An 18,982-nucleotide genomic window follows, 5' to 3' on the forward strand; every position below is an offset into this window, starting at 1 on the left:
GTTGAGAGAGAACGCAATTATATTCCTCTAATGCTGTTACAATTAATGACGCACTGATGCTGACCTAAATGGATTGGATATCAGCCAGATGTGGCCGATCCACTGTTGATACTGTTTTTAATATACTGTTACTTTGAAATGGAAGAGTATAATTTAAAAATGCAAAGTACGTAAAATTCTCACTTTGTGTTGTAAGTGATTGAACTGATTGCTCTGCATGTACTTATCAGTTTAGGTAATGAAACCGATAGAATATTATCAGGAAAAAGAAAGTTGGATTGGTGCGTCCCTATATTTGATATGCCTTATTTACAAGCTCTTTGCTAAATAAATGAGCATGATTAAACAGTTTTCTGCAGTATTTGACACAAAGAATTTGGTGATTGGTTAGAGTACTAGAGTAGTGGTTCTCAATCCCTGTCCTGGAGGACTGCTGCCCTGCACATTTCCCTGCTCTCACACCCACCTAACTCAACTAAATAACTAATTAAAAACTGTGGTAAGAAACGGAGTGGGAAACTGAGTGTTTTGGTGCAGTGAAAGCACTACAGTGTGCAGGTTAGTGGAATAGAGGGCTCAATTGAATGTGTTGTGTTAGCCTTAAACTGTATTCTAGAAAAGATGTTTGTTTACTTCTCTTAAATTGGAGAATTGTATGATGTGATTCTACAGTACAGTGTTTGTTTTTTGCTGTCCTTGTGCATAAAAGCAAAAATGCTTAAACTTCTGCAGAATTTGCTTGCACTAAAAGCTGTAGTAAAATTTGAACAGGAGTTTCGTAGTTGTGATTCTGCAAGGTTATAGAAGAGAGGTTGTTTTTGGCCAGCAGCCACTCTGCTTTGCTTCATGGGTTTTCACTGCTTGCCACAAAAATATAGAGCCATATACAGTTCTAGAGGAACATCATTGAAATTATACCAAATTCGTAGGGATTTGTAGTGGTGGATAGAAGAGGTTGTACAGTTCTGTCCTCCTTATTTTAGTTAAGTCAGGATAGAGTCTTATTAGTGCTGATAGTCGGTAAGATTGTTCACTCTACAAATAAATAGCTTTGTTGTATGTTTATTTGTATTTTAAACTTTGTGTTGGGGGAATTTTATCGGGGGATGTTCTGTCATTGAGGTGATTACCTTTGAGAGCTGTGATCAAGTACGCATCTGCAGTGACTGTAGTTTTTACAGTCTACATAATAATTGTGTAGTGAATGCACTTCTGTAATTGATTGATCCCAGAACCTCTGTAGTAATAGTCCTCTTCCAGTCCACTTCACAATAGACACATCATTGTTGTATTGTTATTGAATGTAAACTGCGGAGTAAGTGACCTTTCTATCCAGGCTATGACCCAGGCTGTCTCAGTGAATCTAGAGAAATTGCACAGATATTTTATCAGATATGTTTCAACCACTCAAATGTCTTTCAAATTACATTATGGAACCTTCTACTTGTAAAACTAGTCTAGCTCCAATAGAACTGTGCCATGTTTGTCACTTTATATTGACAAAGCCAAAAACAAGATCCGTCCTTCTGCTATAGATGTTTGTTTCTGCCTCTCACAAAACCATCACATTTATCTTCCTTGTCTTTAACATTTTCTCAGCCATCTCCTCATTCCTCTGGAGAAGACATGGAGATATCTGAAGAAGAAGATGATGCTGCCATCTCCATGGTGATGCCTCATCATGCTGCTGCTTCTTCCTCCTCCTCACCTACAACCTCTTCACAGACTGTTCTTCCCTCACAGACTTCAGACCCCTCTGCTAGTCCTCCTCCTGACAGCACACAGCACTTCAGCTCCACCATGCCACCTCCACCCATTCCCTCCTACCCTCCGCACCTGCCTCCTCCACCCCCGCCTGGCTTCTCCCTACAGCCTCCTCCACCCCCTGGCATTCCTCCTCCGCTGCCCCACATGGAGCTGCACCCGGAATATCCACCGCCGTTGCCGCACCATATGTATGACTATGCCAACTCCATGGAATTAATGAGCCAATACAGTGGCATGTCCTTCCAGATGCAGACACAGATGCTCAGTCGCCTGCAGCAGATGCGAATGGCTGCGGGTAATGGCTCTGCAGTGCCCCCTGGAGAGCACCCTCCAGCCTCTGAATACCCACCTTCTTACCACCTCCATTCTATGCCCCATCCCCACGCACCGCCACCACACCCACATCACCCATACTTGGACCAAGACGGTATCGCAGCTAACCACTATGACCAGGACCACCGCTACATGCCCCCTCACATGCCTTACCCCTACCCAGACCCGCACGCTGCCCAGTTGCCGCCACCTCACCACCACGCCATCCCTCTGCCACACAGTCCCTGGCCTCCGCACGTGCTACCACAGCACTATCCCTCCCACTACCCAATGCCAGCCTATGGCGCAGCGCCAGGTGTAGAAGGAGAGCACTATGGGGCAACAGGTAATCCGATGGCCATGATGGACCAAAACCCACACGAGGGTACGGTCCAGCAGGTCCTGGCTGTTCTAATTGAGGAGATGAAGAACATCATGCAGAGAGACTTGAACCGCAAGATGGTGGAGAACGTGGCTTTCGGCACCTTTGATGAGTGGTGGGAACGTAAGGAGAGAAAGGCTAAGGTAAGAGCAGATGGAGCCATACATATATGTTATGTTTTACAATGGATGATATGGCAAAATATGTCAAGTTATGAAAAAGGTGGACGGTATGATTATAATTTGTCTTTATCAAGATAACTTTTGTTATCTTTTGTTAAACACAGGAATTCATATTGTTTATCATGGATGTTTTCCATACTTAACGAACGCTGAACTGCTTGTTTCATTGCAGAGATCCTAAGTAGCTCTGTTCAGTTGAGTATAGTATGAATAAAAGCTGTTTGTTTTTAAATGTGCCATTTTTAATTAATTATGTCTGTCACAGTACCGTGATGCACACTATGTAGAGTGAAAATGTCTTGAGTTTCATGATGCAATATTTTTGACATCAACCACCCCGATACATGTTACGTATAACAATATTTAGTTCTTCTGAGGTTTGATAAATTGTAACAAGGACCAAAAAGCACAAAGTACTACCAAAAGTACAACGATTTTTGTTTTATGGGTTTGGTTTATATATTGTGCAGTGAATCCAATTAAATCCAGTCGTATCACCAAACACACTAAGGCTACGTTTACACAGCAGGTAAAAGTGGTCCGTGTTCAATCTTTTTCCTCATATGTGACACAGATGTGTCATTTATGTGTCAGTGTGAACAGCAAAAAACTGAATCTGACATTTTCAATTCCGATTTGAGACGCTTTCATATGTGGTACTGAAATCCGATACGTATCTGATCTGCGGCAGTGCGACTTAGGCTGAACAGTCAGATTGGAATTCATGTGACTTTTACGTCAGTGCAGCTCGACATTCGTCATAATTTTGCGCTGCTGAGTCTCATAAACATTTAGGCTGATGTGTCTGCACAAAAAAATGGAAGAGACTCATCGCAGCCGCTCAGTGTTTTGAAGAGGTTTTGAACGAAGCGGCCGAACACAGCCGGTGAAGACCGAGGCTGCAGCGTTGAAAGAATCTGAGGACACAAACCAAAGAAGTGGCTGTTGCCGAATAATGGGCCCTTTTTTATGGAGAACTTGAACACGTAATTGATGAGCCCAGCTGTCAACCACTGGAGCTTTATAATCACTCCTGTGATGCTGGCCAAGACTATACTGAAAGGTCCAAAAGCGACTTAACGTCAGCTCTGCAGCTCAGAAACTGAACCCAAGTCTTAATGAACTTGAAACAAAGAAAGGATGTCAAGTATCTATATATCAATGATATCAATATATCAATGATATACATCATTGCAGTATATGTGTGCGGGTGTGTTGATGGAAAGGTTACGCAGCAGAAAGCTTAATGTCGGAGGGGATATGGGGCAGTAAAAAAAAACTCCGGCACCTCTATTTTAGAGTTAAACAGGCTGGGTTTTTTGTTTAACTGTGCTTTTGAAACTGATGTAATAAAAGGAGCTCTTTTCTGATTTGCTCCTATATACTGTGCCTTATTTTAAAAGGAGTCTGGGTGGAAATACTCTTTGCAACTTAAACATGAATTGAACTAAGCTGCTATAGACTACATAAATGAATGTTTAAATCTGTCTCTGTGATGTCATGAAAACTGAATGCAATTGGGGCTGTTGTGCAGATTAATCTCTGTATATGAACTGTGGAGTGAAAGGTATGATTTAAGACTAACAGTGACAGTCGTCAAACTCTTATTAAAAATTGAAGGAAGATTTTATTTTCTGTGATATGAGCCCTTTAAAAGTCGTATTCATAACAAAAATAACTGAATTAAATTGAATTCTGATTAAAGTTTCAGGATGCATTGAAGTGCTCCTTAAAGAATTATAGTTGAACTGAATTGTTGCTGGGACAGAGACTAACACCTGTATGTGTTAGTAATCGTGTCGAGGAAACATGCTAAGGGTGTCTGGTGAGACTGGCTTAGAGTGATGCATCATTTTAGTGAAACTTGTGTGCACACCATGATCATGTCAACTGTGGGCGTCTTTAACTTGGGTGTCGAAATGCCATCCGCTGCCTTATGACTTTTTGCAAGAGCAGCAGTTCAGATAGAGCTCACGGATTGGTTGATGCTGTTTGATAGGAGAGATGCTTTCAGTTGGTGGGAATTCACGGCAACTAACAATAGAGAGAGTAATTCAAATAAATATCATAAGTCTCTTATTTGATTTTACCTTTGAACTCCTCTGCTCACCAAGCCACTCCTTTTCTCTTCTCTCAGCCTTTCCAGACAGCCATGAGAGGCGTTTCAGTGGTGCGAGAGGAAGAAAAGAAGGAAGAGAAGACTATGACGACGACGACGGCGGCTGCGGCGGCGGCGACGACGACGACGAGCAGTCGGCCGCGTGAGCCGATCATGTCTCTAGTGGACTGGGCTAAGAGTGGAGGCCTGGAGGGCTTCTCCCTGCGGGGGGCACTGCGGTTACCATCTTTCAAGGTACTTGGCTTTACTTACCTGAAAACCACACTTCTCATTAAGAATCATACTTGCAAACTGTTCTATTTTCAGGAGAATTTGGATCGCAGAGTATTGGGTGATGATTGTGCCATCCACGTGAAGCATGTAGATTTGATGAGTTTCTAATTTTGGGAAGGAGGGGGTCAGGGATCTGCCAGTGAAGAATTCTTGAGAGAGGATCACTCCCCTCCCCAAAGCACAACAGCAGTTCACGGTCATTATTCAGCCACACATTTACAGGTCACTATATGTAATTTGTTTATCAAGACAGTCGACTACAGTCGAGTCTGAACTTTGATTTTTTATATATATATTTTTTTGTCTGTTTGATTTGAGGACTACTGTAAGCATTAAGTAATTTTTACTTGCATAGTTATTGAACTATGATGACTGTTATTTACAGTAGTCACTTGTGTATTTTATTCTTTTATAAAAGTTTTTTATAAAATCACAAAAATTTCACCTAGAGAGGATATTGCTGGACCACCCTGCCACAGGAACTGGACTGTCTGTGTCCTCACTGCACATGCACGATGAACAGCTGTATCACATTACAAGCTGCTGATTTAATTTAGTTTTGGCTGAACGTAAACAGGATGAAAGCATGTAAGGGGAAAAAATCTGTAATGCTGATTTACAAGATTAAAGTGGGTGATTTAGTTTAGTTCAAGCAATTTTTGGCCTCATACAGGGTTGGTACTTGTTCTTTTGTTTTGTGAAAAATGCTGACAGTAGTGTGAAGCAGAACTGGCAAAAGTGACTGATTCATGGGGGTGTTTATTTCCAGGTAAAAAGGAAAGAGCCTCAGGAGCTCGCAGAGGATGCTTCTCTGAAAAGAGCCAGACCTTCCACTCCACCAGATGAAGAGGACGAAGGTGAACTTTCCAGCCCTGAAATGCGTGATTTTATACAGTCACTGTGCCTTGATTTAAATCGGTGGTTTGGGTAAAAACTAAGCACGTTGTATGTCATTCGGTTGTCTATAGTGCGCATAAGTGCTGACTGTTCATGTTTCAAGATTGCTGATTCTTGAGTGTGGGTAATGAAATGTAACAAGATGTATCACAATATTTCATTTTTCTGAGGCTTCATATGTTGGAACAGATATATTGCAGGCTGGTGGGTGTAAGGTTCTCTTATTTGTTAGCTACATTAGCCTGATAAATCAAATATAAAGTGAAAGACGTGAATGTCAGAAACCCACTTCCTCTCTCCTCTTGTCTTGGCTTACATACATTTCACACGTATGCAGAGTGATTTTAGTTTGCTTTTCTATTTAGCTTGAGCACTTTTTGACGTAATATCCTGTCTCTCCTCTCAGACTCATTCCAGGGTAAGGGTCCCGACATTGCAGGCCGACCAGAGGAGAGTCGGGCACCCGACAGAGAGGCAGCTCGCAGGAGGAAAAGAACCAAGGCCCGTAAACCATACGACCTGGACAGTGAAGGAGAAGAGACATCAGATGAATCTTCTTCTGAAAAGGTGCATGTTTATTTCTGAGTATCCCTTTTTAAGATAAGATGAGGCTTTGTCATTCGCATCATGTGTGGTGCGTGAGGTGGAACGAAATAGTGTACTTAAGGTCGCAGTTAACTCCCAAAACAATAACAATAAACAATAAATAATACGGTGCAAATAACAGCAGCATGAAACACAGTAGCATGAGTACGAGGTACTAGTATCTTAATACTAGTAATGTATAAAGTGACGTGTTAGGGGTGATATAGTGGGGGCACTGATTCAGTACAGCAGCAGAGATAAATAAGTGGACATGAAGTGCCATTGCAGTGATGTCTAAATGGAATTTAAGAGTCTTACTGCTTCAGGGAAGAAGCTGTTTCTCAGTCTGGTTGTTTTACTCGTAATGCTCTGCAACCTCCTACCTGAGGGGAGCGGGACAAAAAGTGTGTGTGCTGGATGAGTGGGGTCCTTCATGATGCCAGTGGCCCTTTTCCATGGTGGTGGGAAGGCTGACTCCAACAGTCCTCTGCGCAGCCTTCACCACCCTCTGCAGAGCTTTCCTTTCTGCTGCAGAGCAGCTTCCGTGCCACACGGTCATGCTGGAGCACATAACGTTCTCCACCACACATCTGTAGAATGAGGTGAGGACTGAGCTCCCGAGTCCAGCACGCCTCAACCTTCTGAGGAAGTAGAGGCGCTGATGTGCCTTCCTGATCAGGCTGGAAGTGTTATTACTCCAGGTAAGATTGTTACTTAGGTGTACGCCCAAGTACCTATAACTGGAGACCACTTCCACTACAGATCCGCCGATTTGCCCCTTCTGAAATCCACAATCATCTCCTTTGTTTTCTTCACAATGATGCAGAGATTGTTCTCACTGCACCAACTCTCAGGTGTTCCACCTCCTGCCTATAGCCAGACTCATCACTATTTGGGATGTATCCAAACACTGCCGTATCGTCCGCAAACTTTACAATATGACAGCCTGCATGGACGGCTGAGCAGTCATATGTGAGCAGTGTAAACAGGAGGGGGCTCAGCACACAGCCCTGAGGGGAGCCAGTGCTGAGGAGGATGATGGTGGAGGAGATGTTGTGGATCCTCCAAGACTGTAGCCTGTCAGGAAGTCCAGGACCCAATTACAGACTGAGGTGCTCAGTCCAAGTGTATGGTGTGTGTAAGCCAGGGTCTGGGGAATCCTGGTGTTAAAGGCAGATGTGAAATCCACAAAGAGCATACAGACGTAAGAGTCCTTACTCTCCAGGTGGGTGAGGGCAGTGTGGACCACCTCGGAGAGTTGGTCTGCGCAGCGCTTCAGCACACGCCCCGGAATGTTATCCGGGCCAGCAGCTTTTAATCTTCTTAAGGATCCTCCTCACCTCAGTCACATTGAGGGGCTGTTCTCCAGGTGGTGGAGCGAGTCTGGTGCTGGGGGGCGTGTTTGGGTCCTCAAAGCCGGTGTAGAACTTATTGAGAGCGTTGGGCAGTGAGGGGTCCCTAGTGCACTGTGCATCTCTGGTGTTGTAGTCTGTGATGCACTCGATGCCCTTCCACATGCTCCGTGGATCCTGGGAAGAAAAATGACCCTGGATCTTCAGAGCGTATGCAGCTTTGGCCCTCTTTGCGCCTGCCGTCAGCTCACGTCTAGCTCTCCTGAGTTTCTGTGAACCGCCAAACCTGAAGGCAGCATCCCTGACTTTCAGCATCCCTCACTTTCAGCAGAGATCGGACCTCTGGATTCAGCCAGGATTTCTGTTTCGGGTAGCATGTCACAGTCCTGGTGCTGCTGACATCCTCAATACACTTGCTAATGTATCCGAGGACAGCAGATCTATAATCCTCTAGATCCAGCTCCCCATCATGCACAGCAGCATCCCCGAACACCTGCCAGTCTGTGCACTCGAAGCAGTCCTGCAGCACAGAGTCACCATCACTGGGCCACACAGTAATGGTCTTCTGGTGGGTCTGGAGCGGGGATAGGCAGAGACCAGCATGATGGAGCATTATGGAGCATGATTTTCTTAATTTACAGATTTTTTTTTTTTTTTTTTTTTTTTTTTTTGGTGTATTTCGTGGAAAATATTCTCATCCTCTGCTGTTTATGTGGAAGATATCAGGATATGTTGTTATTGATTAAATGGATGGAACATTACAGTTAGTCAGCAAAAAAAATGTTAATGCATTTTTGTCATTGCAGGTAAAAACATAGGAATACAACTTTGGCACACCTGGTTCTGTGTTCTGATGTGACCACAATATATAAAAAAAAACAGCTGTCTATCAGTTCCATTTTTTGATTTTCAATATTTCTCTCATGTTTTCTAGGCATGTTTAAAAAAATAACATTTGCGAAGGCTGGATTTCACATTCAGCATCAAAACTTGCAGAAAATTCCATTTGTGTGCCAACTAGGAGCCAGTAATATGGGTTGTTGCATGGAGTGAAAGCTAGGTGGCAGCAGTGCACAGCGTGTGCTTGGATACTAATCTTTTCTGGAAAGTAGTTCATGTCAGGCCCATTTAGCTATTATAAAGATCACATTTTTGGCGTTATATTGCTTGAGTGTAAAGAACTGTCAGTGATGTGCTGTTTTGAGCATTGTTTTGTGTTTCACAGGAGGATGATGACAGTGAGAAAGATGAGTCAGAGGGTAAGTTGCTGTCAAATTTAAAAATGTAAACATTCAAATGTTTTAAATTTCTATGAATTAACGTGATATTTTATATATAATATGTACTTTTTTTTTCTTCTCTTTTTTGGCTAGATGAAGCCCTCAGTGCAGACAGTGATGATGAGAGCATCTCTTCTTCTTCTGAGAGCTCGTCCTCCTCTTCGTCCTCCTCTTCATCTTCGTCCTCAGATGAAGAAGATGAGGAAGTGGAGCGGGCAGAGGAAAGTGAGGGGCTGGATACGGTGGATGAGTCTACAATGGACAGCGTGGCACTGGACACAGAAAAAGAAGAAAAGTATGTATATATTTTATTTGATTGACTTATGAGTAAAGTGAGGAGACATTGGTATGAAAAAGTGACGTTTTTTGTTTCTTACAGGGAAAAAGCAAGCATCGACCAATCATCTGCTGTGGAGGTTAAACCGGGTACGCTAAAGAATCCCATACATGCTTTCAGATTTTACATCAAGCTTGTTGGAAAACCCTGTTTCCTCTTTTTCCTCTCACTTAATTGTCTTGTTTTCTAAATACAGAAGAAGAGACGACCAAAGCTGGGCCCACAGATCGGCGGCCTTCGTCTCCACCTTGTCCTCGCCCTTCATCTCCCATCTTGCCTCCTCTCAAGAAGCGGCGCAAGACCGTGTCCTTCTCCATGGAGGAGAATGAGGTCAAACCTACCCCTGAGCCCCCGACTGGGCCACTGTCTCCACCTGCAACTCCTGCTCCCTCTCAATCTCTCTTCCTTTCTCCTGTCAAAGCTCAGCCTCCAGATGTGCTCACAGCAGCCTCTCCTGGAGCCACACTCACCGCTGCTACTCCACCTTTGTCCTCCAAATCTCTCCCAATGCTCCGCCCATTTGCCTCCTCCCCGGGCGAGGCTAGTGCCCTTCCCCAGTCCCCTACTTCCGTTCTCACCGTCCCTCCTCCTGTGCGCTCCCTCCGGCCAGAGGAGCCCAGGAAAAGTCCAGGCCCCCATCAGTCCCCGCAGACACCCCCTGCAAAGTCTCCCTCCAGACGTGGTGCAGGCAAAGACTCCCCCAAAACGCCTGTCACTCCTGTGTGTCTTACTGTGCAAAACCTACCACTGGACCATGCTTCTCTGGTCCGAATTGCTTACGAGGAGCCAGTCCCTGTCCCAACCACGCCCACTCAGAAGGGTCGGCCTCGTGGCCGCCCCAGAACAGTCAGCCAGTCTGGTTCCCCTGCTTCCTTGTTACACCCTGTTTTGCAGGAGGAGGAGGAGGAGGATGAAGAGGAACAGTTAGAGCAGAGGCAGCGGCTCAGGGAGCAGGTAGGAGCCTCCAGTTTGCTACAGCTGGCCACAGCACCTCCACCTGACCTGTCTGTGTTGGCCGACGTAGCTTTGAAGATGGACCCAGATGCGGATGTAGACTCTGAGGAGACGGAAACCTCAGATGAGGCTGAAGAGCACAAGCTGGAGGAGGAAGAGGGAGATCTGTTTGCTCCACACCCTCGGCACCCTCTGCTGGACCCAGAAGGCATGTTCGTCCTGCAGGAACACAATTACTCCAAATATCCTGCTCTCCTCCTTCCTTCTCCTCTTCCTTCTACCCAAAAGAGGACAAAACAGGACTCCACTGTCTTACTCCCCGCGGACCTCAACCAGCATGGTGTGCAGGAGGCTCCGGAGGAGGTGATCGGAGATGCCCAGATGGGCAGAGGGGACGCATCCGAACTTTACGGAAGCCTCCCTGGAATGGGTCTTGTGTGTGAGGCCAGTGACTCGGCTGAGGCTCAGTTTCTCAGTCCTGCTTCCAAAAAGAAAGGGTCATTCAAGAGGGAGGAGCTGGAGAAAGGGAAGAGTAAAAAGAGGACTAAGAAAGATAAAGAGAATGTGGATGTGCAACTCCCCAAGAGGCAGAAGGAGGAACAAAGCAAGAAACAGAGAAAAGGGAAGTTAGAGGTGTGTGGATGTGTTTTCCTTAAGAAATAATACGCAAAGTTTCACAAGTTTTCAACCTCAACCTGTGGCCTGTTGAAACAAGACTGTGGATGCAGTGCCGTTTCTGTGTCAGTGGCATGCAAAAGTTTGGGCACCCCTGATTAAAATTTGCTAGTGTGAATAGTAGAAGCGAGTAAAAGAACCTAATTTCCAAAAGGCGTGAAGTTAAAGAAGACACATTTCTTTAATATTTTAATCAAGATTACTTTTTTATTTCTGTCTTTTATGGTGTCATAATAACAAAGTAAAAAGACCTGAAACCTTGTGGTCAGTGCTTAGAAAAACCTCCTTTGGCAAGTATGACCGCTTTTAATCGATTTTGTAGTCTTTCAGTTCTCATTTTGGGGTATTTTAATCCATTCTTTCTTGCAAAAGGCTTCTAGTTCTGTAAGATCCTTTGGCCATTGTGCATGCTCTGCACTTTTGAGGTTGGGGAACTGTGAGGGCCATAGCAAAACCTTCAGCCTGTGCCTCTTGATGTAGTCCATTGTGTTTTTTGTGCGTTATCTGACTGTAAAAGCCATTCTTTTTTTTCATCTTCAGCTTTTTACAGACTGTGCAGACGGTGTTTTGTTTGTTTAAATCAAATTCATTCTTCCCTCTACCAGTGAAATAGTCCCTGTGCCACTGGCTGCAACATGCCTTGCTTAGCGATTGGAGAGGTCTTCTTTTCATGAAATTTTGCATGCTTTTTACTCCAAACATGCCTTTGCTCTTTGTGAACAAAACCTCTACCACAGAGTCTCCTAAATTTTCTTGAAGATCTTTTGCAGTCAAACAGGGGTTTTGAATGGCCTGCAAGCAGTTCTTTTGGAAAGTATTTCAGATCACAACTTGATCTTACCATCCTTATTAAGTGCCATTACGTAATTACCTTACGAACTAAGGAAAAGACAACCTGAAAATGCTTTGCTGTCTTCTTAAAGCCTTCTTCTGCTTTGTAGACATGAATTATTTTAATCTTCAGAGTGCTAGGAAGCTGCTTAGAGGAGACAGTGGCTGATGATTTTTAGGACAAGGCGTGAGGAGTGAAGTGTTTTTGTAAAGCTTTGGCCTTTCCTAACGATACTTGTCAATAAGCCACAGACCTAAGAAGACAATTAAGGTCTGAGACCTTGGTGAATGTTGTCTGAGAGCTCAGATCTCTAGGGGCACCATGCAGAAGTTTAGGAACACCTTTCTTTTTTCACAAAAATAATACACTAATCTTGCTTAAAATGTTTAAAAGAATGTTTTATCTTTATGCCTTTTGGAGATCTGTTCTTAACCATTCACAGTAACGGAAATGTTGACCAGTGGTGCTTTTGTGTATCACCATATGTCTCCATGCGCCTTTGCTCATTTTAAGTGCTGCAGTATGGTGCCTGGTTTCACTGTCTGCCTGAGTTTTATATGCTGTCAGTTCATGATTAGCGTTTGCTTAATAGTGCATTGGCATCCATGAAGTTGTTTATGTTGACATAATTATTTGCTGGCAGCTAAAGAAATGATCTAAGTCAGTGTTTCTGTTCCGATATTGTTTTCCCAGCTCTTACTTAATCCAACTAATCAGCTAATTAAGGATGTGAACACAGCCAAGAACAGTCCCAGAAAAAGAAACCTACTTGTTTAAATCTGCCAGCAGAGGAGTTATGCCACGTTAACATGATCAGTAAAATTGTTTTATCCATTTTAATGTGTGCGCTCTCCAGAACCCTAAAAACAAAGGACCCTTTGCATGATTAATGGGTTCTTTGCGTTGTAAAAGTGTTCTTCAGATTGATGGAGAATGTGCTGTAGATGGATGTATGTAGCACCAAAAAGGGTTCTACTCTTGTTTTGATGTCAAACTGATACAACCCTTTTGGTGTATATAGAACCTCTTCAAAAAGGTTTTACATAGAATCATCTACAGCGTGTTCTGCATCAATCTAAAAAACCTTTTCATAATGCAAAGAACCCGCTAATCATGCAAAAGCTTCTTTCAGTGTTCATGCTTCTATATAGCATTTATTTTATGCATTTTCTTTACTGAAGAACCATCATTTCTAAGCGTGTAGGACCAGAGCTTTCTGTGTGGTCCTGTTTTCTTTCGCTATATGATGTATGCACAACGCTTCCTTTATTATGCAGTGTGTTTCTGACAGCGCTGGAGCACATTCAGAGTGAAATTTGGATCGATAAGAGTTAATTATTGATCAAGTAACAATAAAGGGTAACTGATCGCTTAGGCCCAAAACACAGTTCACGCAAGACGTGAACGCAGACACTTTGGGCTACGCAGACGGGGTTTCACTTGTAGTTGTGTTCAAAAATGTGTCATGATGCATTTCATGCAGTGTAACTGCGAGCTGCGTTCTGGACACCACAGCTGCAGCCAAGCCTGTCCAACTGGTCTTGTACCACCAGTGTGCTTTCTTTCTTAGCAGTTGAGCAGTTGAGTTTTACACAAAGATGGTTTATGTAAACATATAAGATATGACACATTACATTTCCATTCTGAAAAAGAGGTAAAGCAGCTCACTCTCTTCTACTGTCCTTGTTTAGCTGTGGAGGCTTTTGGAATAACAGTAGATTCCTCTGACTTGTACTTGTATTTGTTTGAAATACTCTATAATTCTAAACTGTGCAACCCCAGCTTGTATGATGTCCACAGCTTGTCCTTTTTTCCCCCCACCAACGCTGCCTTTGCCCTCTCTGCTGTCAGGACCTGGAGGAGGACGTGGATGTGGAGCAGTTGGAGTCGGGTGAGCTTTCCAGCTCCAGCTCTGATTCAGCCTACTCTGACTTTGGTCTGGATGAATCCATCGAGTTTGAACATGAGGAGGTAAGAAAAAGCGAGCGGCTCTTCCTTCAGGAAGCTGGAGTAACCCCGTCCACGCAGAGGAGGCCCAAGCAGGCCCCAGTGCTGCCAGCAGAGCCAGAGTTGCTGCACACATTTGACCATCGCAGTGAGTTTGAGCAGATGACCATCCTCTATGACATCTGGAATGCTGGGCTGGACTTTGAGGACATGAGACTGCTTAGGAGCACCTACGAGAAGCTGCTGCAGGATGACCACAACACGGACTGGCTCAACGACACACACTGGGTCCCTCACCCTGATATCCTTTCTGTGAATGGTGGCCTGATGACCTGGGTGTGTTAGTGAGTGGGGTACGAGAAGAATGATGGGTAGGAAATGTCACTGAGGAATGGAAAAAGCCAAAAGTTTCTACAAGGTTATTTTGTTTTTGTTTATTTGCCCCCCCCTTCCCTAAAAATGATGGATGCAGATGGTCATTCCATGTGAAGCTTTTGCATCCAACAATAAGTTAGAAAATCTTACATTAAGGCTAGAAGGGGTGAGTTTAATAAGTTAAGGTGTCTGTGTGTGTGTGTGTGTACAGCAGGTAAAATAATTATTATTTATTATAAGTTTTCTAAGTGAAAATATTTCTAAAGGTGCTATTGAAATGAAATTCTCACCAGATGTCTGTAACAACCCTTCCAATCCACACATGCAAAGAAATGAACCCATTGATGTCCATAAATTGTGTAATAATGAGAAGTGAGACAGGGAAAACGTATTGAACATGCTTACTGAAATTTATTTAATACTTCATGCAAAAGCCTTTGGTGGTGATGACAGCGTCAAGACACCTCCTGTACGGAGAAACTAGTCGCATGCATTGCTCAGGTGTGAGAACTTCAAGACGCCTCCTGTATGGAGAAACTAGTCGCATGCATTGCTTAGGTGTGAGCTTCAAGACGCCTCCTGTATGGAGAAACTAGTCGCATGCATTGCTTAGGTGTGAGCTTCAAGACGCCTCCTGTATGGAGAAACTAGTCGCGATGCATTGCTCAGGTGTGAGAGCTTCAAGACGCCTCCTGTATGGAGAAACTAGTCGCATGTATTGCTCAGGTGTGAGAGCTTCAAGACGCCTCCTGTATGGAGAAACTAGTCGCATGCATTGCTGAGGTGTGAGAGCTTCAAGACGCCTCCTGTATGGAGAAACTAGTCGCATGCATTGCTGAGGTGTGAGAGCTTCAAGACGCCTCCTGTGTGGAGAAACTAGTCGCATGCATTGCTCAGGTGTCATTTTGGCACATTCTTCCATACAAACACTTCAAATCCACAAGGTTCCGTGGGCTCCTTCCATAGATTGTCAGTTGGATTCAGGTCAGGTGATTGGCTGGGCCATTCTAGCAGCTTTATTTTCTTTCTCTGAAACCGACTGAAAGTTTCCTTGGTTGTGTGTTTGGGATCATTTTCTTGCTGAAACGTCCACCCTCGTTTCATCATCCTCCTGGTAGGTGGCAGCAGATTTTTATCAAGAATGTCTCTTTACATTTGTGCATTCATCCTTCCTTCAATTATATAAAGCGTGCCAGTACCGTATGCTGCGCCATGATGTTCCCACCTCCAAACTTCACTGTTGGTGTGGTGTTTTGGGGTGATATGCAGTGCCTTTTGACCTCTAAACATGATGATGTGTATTATGGCATCCAAATAGGTAAATTTTGGTCTCATCTGGCCAGACTATATTCTCCCAGTATTTCACAGGCTGTTCTAAATGTTGTTGAGCAAACTTTAACACCCTTCAACATGCTTTTTCTTCAGCAGTGGTGAGCGTGGAGACAGGCCACGACGGTTGCGTGCATTACTTGTTTTCTTTGAAAAAATTGTACCTGCTGATTCCAGGTCTATCTGTAGCTCTCCACAAGTGGTCCTTGGCTCTTGGACAACTCTTCTGATAAGTCTTTTCCCTCCCCTGTCTAAACTCTTGCAGGGAGCACCTGGTCGTGGCCGGTTTATGGTGAAATGATGTTCTTTCCACTTCCGGATTTGGCCCCAACAGTGCTCACTGGAACCTTCAGTAGTTTAGAAACTCTTCTGTAACCAATGCCATCAGTATGTTTTGCAACAATGGGGTTGCAAAGGTCTTGAGAGAGCTAACTGATTTTACCCGTCATGAGATGTTTCTTGTGTGGCACCTTGGTAATGAGACACCTTTTTGTAGGCCATCAATTGAACCAGCTTATATTAATTTGCACTAAGTGGATATGTATGTGTGTGTGTATATATATGTATACAAACATCAAACAATGTCATTGATTTAAATGTGTTTTTTCTTTTTCAATGAATTACTTATTTAAACAATAAGCCAAGCTCTAAGCACCCACTTTTTTGGACTTAAACGCTGAGCGTAGTGTAGCCAGTTCTTAGAACTTTCAAAGACGATTTAAGATTATTACGGTTATGAATAATTTGTCATCCCTAATTAACATTAACATAACACAGATGTTTTGGGCATTTTCTTTTTCACTCGTAATTCTCAGTTGTTTTACATGAGATGGCCCGCAAGGTATTTGCAAATGGACAAATACTGCAAGTGTTCAGTCGTGACTTTACCATGTTAATTCTCTCATAAGTTACATCCCTTAACCCACCTCTGTACTTACCAACATCCCGAATCCACGGCGTAAGAAGAAAGCAGCAGTCGGGCAGCTGAGAGAGCACGTCACAGGCTGCGCCCGTAGCGAGGGCTACTATGCCATCAGCCGCAAGGAGAAGGACGTATACCTGGACCTGGACCTCCCTGAGGCTGTGCAGGAAGCTATGGACTTTGACATTGCGGTATTTTACTTTTCCCTTAGGTGCCAGTGCCCTTAGGTGCAACGTTTCCCTTAGGTGCCAGTGCCTTAGCCTCATAAATACAGAACTTGTACATTAGTTCCATATTTGTAGCCAAGTAATTCATTGGAGTAACTGAAGAATACATGTTAAGATGCATTACTGAATAATAAGCCTTGTATTTATAGCATTAACCTCATTCACATTGTGCCACTTCTTTAGGGAGTGCATACAATATAATTTATACATTTATAAAGTATACAATATAATTTAATACTCCCCACCTTGTTTGGAAAAGCCCATATCATGGAAAGCTGTTTTTTTTTTCTTACTTATTTTCTTGAAAGTTTGATATGGTATGTAAACACTTATGAAGTGTGCTGTTTACTCCCCAGTCCACATGGTCCACATATGGAGACTAGGTTGCAAAAATTGTTTTGAATGAACTTTTTCTTTGATGTCACAACAAATAACATTTACCTATATTACATGCATTACATGTACAATATCTTTTACATTATGTCTGCAGCAGTTTAGCTCTGCTCATTCATGCTGAAGTTATAAGAGGTGTGACTAACATTACAGAATGTAAAACAAAAGTAATGTCATTTATTCTGTGACTCATTTTGTAATTAAATGTGTAGTTACATTTGTATAGTACAGCAAAGCAAAGCACTGAATTATACACTCCTTCTTTTTCCCCCTCAGGGCTCGAACCGTTTGCTGTCTGAGAGGCGCTCTGAGCAAAGGCGTCTCCTCAGTGCTATCGGCACACCTGCAGTCATGGACTCAGACCTGCTCAAACTCAACCAGCTCAAGGTGAAATCTCCTGCTATGACCTTGACTGTTTGTCAGACTGATGTGATTACAGCAGTGTAATTTATTTTGTAGCTTACTTGCATCAGTATCTGATTTAAGGAACGGTGTTTCTTCATACAAACCCAGCGACCATCTGTTTTACTTTTAAGGTGAACAGAGTTATTCACACTCAGCCCTTATGTGTGCAAACAGGCACAGCTATTTTTGGATTGCGCTGACTTATTTATGGATCGGGGACGTGTTAATGCTGAGAATTGTTCACTTGTTCTTCTCTTGACCTTTCATTTTTACTTGTAGTCGTAATGTTCTGCTTTTTGCTTTTTTGTTTTTTTTGGCTGATGTGTGTCAGCAAAACAAAACATGCACAATGTTAAGTAGCTGTGCAGTGAAAAGTTTTCCTTTAATAGGAAACCATTAACATTTGCTTGCCTTTTATGGAGTAAGGAGTCACTGTTTAACCTGAATTTCTTTAAATTCTCCTGAATCCCGTCTGCTTCCCTTTTTGTCTTTCATTCCTTTGTTTAATTTCTGCTCTCTTCATTTCTGTGTGCAGTTCCGCAAGAAGAAGCTGCGGTTCGGTCGCAGTCGTATCCACGAGTGGGGCCTATTTGCCATGGAGCCCATCGCAGCGGATGAAATGGTTATTGAGTATGTCGGCCAAAACATCCGACAGGTAAAACTGATGCTTTTTATGCAGTAGAGTTATACACAATAAGCAGGGGTGCACATAACTTTTTTAGTGAGTTACTCATGTGAGTACCAGCAAATAGTGTTTGGTACTCACCTCATCCGTGATAAGTCTTAAAAGTCCTCCTCACTATCCACCGCACTGTCGCCCCCATTGTCCTCCTCAGATGATGCTGCTGCTATAGATGTACTTCCTTGCCCTTGGTTGAGCCTCCGGTTGGCTGTCTCCATCCACAGGTCAACAGCTGGCTTTGGGTTAAATGTCTCTGTGGTCTCCTTTGACAGGTGGATGTGCATATGGGCTGAGAGACGAGCATGTGACAGGCGGGATCTGTATTTGTTTTTGATTATGTTAAGATGTGAAAAACCTCTCTCACAAGCTGCACTGCTCAAAGGCAGTGCAAGAGACAGCTTAACCAGCTCTTTGATGTTGGAGTAAGCATCCGGGTTACTTGGATTATTTACTATTTGGACTAGGTCATACACAGAAGATGCTCCCAGCCGTTTTGCTGCCTGCTTTAAGCGCATCCATTCTGTCAGAGTGATGTCTTTATTGAGCTGCAAGATGGCCTCGTATTTTTGGAGAATGTTGCAAATTGTTGTGTTTCCAAAACTGTGGAGGCCTTGCATTTCCTGAGGCCAGGTTGAAGGGTCAAATACTAAGAAGTGATCACATGACTTAAGGGAGTCATATCTAGTTTCAAACTCTTCAATTAACGCACTGAGTAAGTCTGTCTTGTCTATGTCAGCCTCAGCATTAGAAACAGT

The 18,982-nt window shown here is 43.4% G+C and overlaps 1 protein-coding gene across 1 annotated transcript in view; it reads left to right on the top strand.

Annotated features, from left to right (window-relative positions):
- Positions 1-18,982, top strand: part of setd1a (SET domain containing 1A, histone lysine methyltransferase) — a 44,563-nt gene that overhangs the window by 14,716 nt on the left and 10,865 nt on the right. The window contains exons 8-19 of the mRNA XM_017697408.2: positions 1,600-2,604; positions 4,781-4,996; positions 5,805-5,892; positions 6,339-6,499; positions 9,095-9,128; positions 9,243-9,444; positions 9,529-9,575; positions 9,683-11,073; positions 13,799-14,195; positions 16,533-16,711; positions 17,417-17,527; positions 18,081-18,200. Coding sequence (XP_017552897.1) covers positions 1,600-2,604; positions 4,781-4,996; positions 5,805-5,892; positions 6,339-6,499; positions 9,095-9,128; positions 9,243-9,444; positions 9,529-9,575; positions 9,683-11,073; positions 13,799-14,195; positions 16,533-16,711; positions 17,417-17,527; positions 18,081-18,200 — 3,951 coding nt within the window. The remainder of the gene's footprint in view (positions 1-1,599; positions 2,605-4,780; positions 4,997-5,804; positions 5,893-6,338; positions 6,500-9,094; positions 9,129-9,242; positions 9,445-9,528; positions 9,576-9,682; positions 11,074-13,798; positions 14,196-16,532; positions 16,712-17,416; positions 17,528-18,080; positions 18,201-18,982) is intronic.

The sequence above is a fragment of the Pygocentrus nattereri genome, chromosome 14 (genome assembly GCF_015220715.1).
Source record: "Pygocentrus nattereri isolate fPygNat1 chromosome 14, fPygNat1.pri, whole genome shotgun sequence".
NCBI classification, from domain to species: Eukaryota; Metazoa; Chordata; class Actinopteri; order Characiformes; family Serrasalmidae; genus Pygocentrus; species Pygocentrus nattereri.